The sequence below is a fragment of the Ceratina calcarata genome, unplaced genomic scaffold (assembly GCF_001652005.2).
Source record: "Ceratina calcarata isolate Rehan_Ccalc_2016 unplaced genomic scaffold, ASM165200v1 scaffold25, whole genome shotgun sequence".
In the NCBI taxonomy this organism is placed as follows: domain Eukaryota; kingdom Metazoa; phylum Arthropoda; class Insecta; order Hymenoptera; family Apidae; genus Ceratina; species Ceratina calcarata.
Window position 1 is genome coordinate 64602 of NW_017147017.1, and position 4068 is coordinate 68669.

Genomic DNA, 4068 nt, shown 5'->3' on the forward strand with positions numbered 1-4068 from the left:
ATTCATCTGTATCACACCATGGAGGTACGTATATGATACCTTCGTCTTTTAATTCAGATATGAAATATTCAATTATTTCTTTACCCTGTAACATTATTTTTTAAGTTTTTAAGTCTTTAAAGATTTAAAAATGTAGGTGATACCTTCGCAATGTTTTGAGCATATTGTTTCATTGCCAATTTCTCCATCGAATTTTCAAAACCAAAGAAGTTTTTAATATCTAAACTAGCAGTTTGCTCGAAGCACGTCCATTCTGCATTTTCAGGATGGACCTATTAATTCATATGTTAATGTTAGTAAAATGATTTATAAAAAAAGAATGTTTTATAGGAAGCGCCAGATACTTACAAAATATCTGCATTTTTCAATAACTGTTACTCTGGACGAAAAGCTTTCATTGTATGCTTCTATTTCTAGAATACTATTTCGTCTATCTAGCACATTCCTCTGAATAAAGTATACAAAATCTACCCCAATAATCTGGAAGCGAAGAAGCAATAAATAACGAAAGTTCAATTTATAGATCATCTCACATTTAATCAATCCCTATCATGCGATACTTTTTTCTTGCTTTATTACAAGCTGTAAACAACTATTCGTAAACATACCCTTTTCAAAATATATGGAGCTTCGACATTTAATTTACATCGCCGCTCCGTTATCCTGACCGCGCCGTTTTTCGTTTCTTCGTCTGATACTATTTCGCAACCAACGAAAACAGGAATTTGCGGACACGTAGGAAATCTGCGCTCATACGCCTACAATGAAATGAGAATGAAATTTATAAAAGTCAACGCGGCATTCTGGATGAAATGGTATTTAACGAAACTACATGCAAGAACCGAAAAATGGGAAACACAAAGAATCGAATTTTAATACGAAGTTGTTTACCAATAGGAATTCATTCATAAAATAGGCGGGGTGACTCATTTAATTAAATTATAATTTGTGTCATAAAATAATAATGTTTTACTGCTGCAATGTTATCAGATGACATTTACAAGAAATCATGATTAAAGTAATTAACTTAAATATGAATGTTTAACACGCTGTTATTTCTAGGAAGGAAGAACTCTATTTTTTAATTCTTTTCCAATTTTTATGTTGAACAGTACATTCTCTTATCTTTCTGTCTGTTTATGAAATCTGAATATTTCTGGCTGCTGTTCTAACTCTTCGTTCAGAGTTCTTGCTTCCCGTTTTTACAATTTATCTAATATATTATATAAACACAAGAGCCAGTAAGATTTTCACACAGCATCCGTTCCTAAAATTTGGGTAAAATTGATCTATTAAATTGTATGTAAAGTTCGTATCGAAAGGGTAACATCATATTCTAGTAACGCTACGATCTTTCGGATTAAATATAATCGTCGTTAGTCGTAAATCAACATAATTCTTGTTACAGAGATATAACGGGGCATTACAATCCATGTAAAGTTAATGCGGTTTATCATCGTCGCTCTTCTTAAGTATTATATCGACGTTGTCCTTGAGGAAGCTCGTTCGCGAAGATAGTTCCTATGACTATGCATTTTCAAATCTGTATCATGCAGTTGTTTGTGACACTTTCGTATTCGTATTTGCTTACTGATATTACGTATCCTTCGTTGTCTAATTTAGCTGTCGCAGCCTCGGAAGCTTGCAAGCTAGTGCCACAATCACGATAGTTAGCGAGGATGGTAGATAAGTAGATTTCAGGTATTGTCTGCTGTTATTTGCCGTCTGCTCTCTCGAATCTGAATCGGTGATGAGAGTGAGAATCAATGATAGCAAGTGAAAGTACAATGAAATGTTAGTTAAATGATATGCTCGGTGATTGGCTTTTAACAAATTTGATATACATATTTATATAATAATGTGTCACGATTCTAGCAAAGGTGAACGAATGCGTATTCGCCATTAGTTAGTTAACAAAATTATATTTACCGCTAATGAAGAGGGAATGTTTTTCATTATGTGAGATTTGAAATAATGGAATATTAAACGCGTAACTTAAACGAATACAATTTACATTCTCGATAAAGAAGTGACGATTATACATTACTCAAAAAAAAACATGTTTCATGGGGAACAAGCTTTTTTCTTCAAAAACTTCTGATCTTATGACTAAGTAAATTAGTGTCACGCGTTACATTTATTTTCTGTTATCTTTAGTTAAATTATGTACCCTTGGCACTTAATACGAAATAAAAATTATCATGCTGATACAGTATTCGACCTTCTTATTTCGTGAGGCGCTTTCCCTCCTTCTCGACTGACCTAATTCGATCGCAGAATAGTTGGCCGATTGATAGTTAAGAATTGAGATCTTCAAGATAATATTTTATGCTATCACTCAATTATTTTCGGAAGTTCTACTTTCGCTAAACGATATCATAGATCGGTAGATCATCGATCGCCGCGTGTCATGTTTTCTCGATACTTCTTCAATAGGTTTAATTAAGATTCATATGTACTGTATTGATAGATTCGATTTACAAAAATTATGTACTTAAAATGTAACAGTATAGCAACAGTCACTTAAACATTAACTTAACTTCAGCCTTGACTATATAGTATCGTACAAGTATATAATATTAAGCTTGTCAAAACGTGCGTATGTGTGCGTGTATCATTATGCATGTACGACATAACACGACCATGTATTATACATGCATGTATGTCATGGGTCTAAATACTTACACACTTCGCGTAAAGCATAATTCAATAATTCGAAAATGATGTGAGTTGCATAAAGTAATCTACGTTAACGTAAAACAGAAAATACTGCCTACGCATAATTATTGAAATAGAAAGAAGTATTCAATAAACGCACCATCATCACGAGTGGAAAAGGATGCTTGTACACCCTCACAGGTGATTGATATTGTTGAACCATATCACAGTATTTGTCTGAACTGCTAACCGGGACTGCAAGATAGAAACACCCGTAAACAGAACTGTAATGTTTTAATTAATTTAATTGTATAGGGCCAATTAGATTTACGAACAACTAACCGACGAAAAATAGTTGTGTAGGTTACAGCAAAAAGCTTCTTAACCTCCGTTCTTTATCCAATTCGTTACTTATATCATCTTACTTTGTACCGTTCAGGGGATGTTTAATAAATTATTATAAAATTACACGATTTATAGACGATAACTAGACGATATCAACAGTTCATTTACATGCATATAAGACGACACGACACACGACCACGACACAGCCACAGTTACACAAACAAAAGAACACAAATCTTGACAAATCTCACTGGAGCGTAAAAGACTTTCACAGATAGCACACTCACACTATGTGTAATTGTGGCGCTGCTGGCGCAATTCATAAAACAAAGATAAACAATGAATACATGATGTATACATCATGTATATGTGCCAGTCTCTAATTTCTGTACATATGTGTAGTATATAGTAAATGTGGTATGTATGTACGTATGTTATACAATGATACACCCATGTAGAATTGAATCAAAGATTGCCATTTAATAACACGTGACTACGCGTGTGAACACTGTGAATCGAGAAGGCATATGTTTCAGAATTGCAATATGTCAATTCATTCTGTCTCATTTAAATTTAATCAGACGTCCTGCTTATATCTGGTAGCTATTAACTTAGACAGCAGGAATTGATGTTGGTAAACTCATACAACTACAACACAGCGACGCAGAGTTCAAACATTTTTAATTCCGTAGCCAGTAGTAGTCGTAGTGGTGGCCGTGGCCAGTAGCAATAGCGAGTAGCGATGAATTTAGTGTGGATGTGATATTCTTAACTCAAGTGACATGCGCAGATTTTTAAAATTAATTATCAAATGCGAAATGCTTCTCCCCGATACACTTTGTTTCTGACTTGCACCTCTTACTTGTAATCCAACCAAAGTTTTTGGTTAAACAATGTTTTAACAATTTAGATACGAATTTTTAAAAAAGGTAAGTAACGCCTGTCACTTTAGTGACAATGTTTCTTTGTTCTTAGAATTATGTTCGATTGGTTCTCTCCTGATAAGATAATATTTTCCTTACTATATTTAGAAATTTAAAGAGCTCTTTTTTATCTGTTCTCTGT

The 4068-nt window shown here is 33.6% G+C and overlaps 2 protein-coding genes across 2 annotated transcripts in view; one reads left to right on the top strand and one right to left on the bottom strand.

Annotated features, from left to right (window-relative positions):
• The window catches only part of retm (real-time), a 10389-nt gene extending 7125 nt beyond the window's left edge, over positions 1-3264 (bottom strand). The window contains exons 1-6 of the mRNA XM_018020955.2: positions 3001-3264; positions 2819-2913; positions 609-758; positions 349-480; positions 144-272; positions 2-85 (exon numbers count right to left, since the gene is read on the bottom strand). Coding sequence (XP_017876444.1) covers positions 2-85; positions 144-272; positions 349-480; positions 609-758; positions 2819-2881 — 558 coding nt within the window. The 5' untranslated portion in view covers positions 2882-2913; positions 3001-3264. The remainder of the gene's footprint in view (position 1; positions 86-143; positions 273-348; positions 481-608; positions 759-2818; positions 2914-3000) is intronic.
• Positions 3265-3414: 150 nt separating this feature from the next.
• Positions 3415-4068, top strand: part of Cln7 (CLN7/MFS domain-containing 8) — a 4844-nt gene continuing 4190 nt past the window's right edge. The window contains exon 1 of the mRNA XM_018021105.2: positions 3415-3932. The gene's annotated coding sequence lies outside the window, so the exon portion shown is untranslated. The remainder of the gene's footprint in view (positions 3933-4068) is intronic.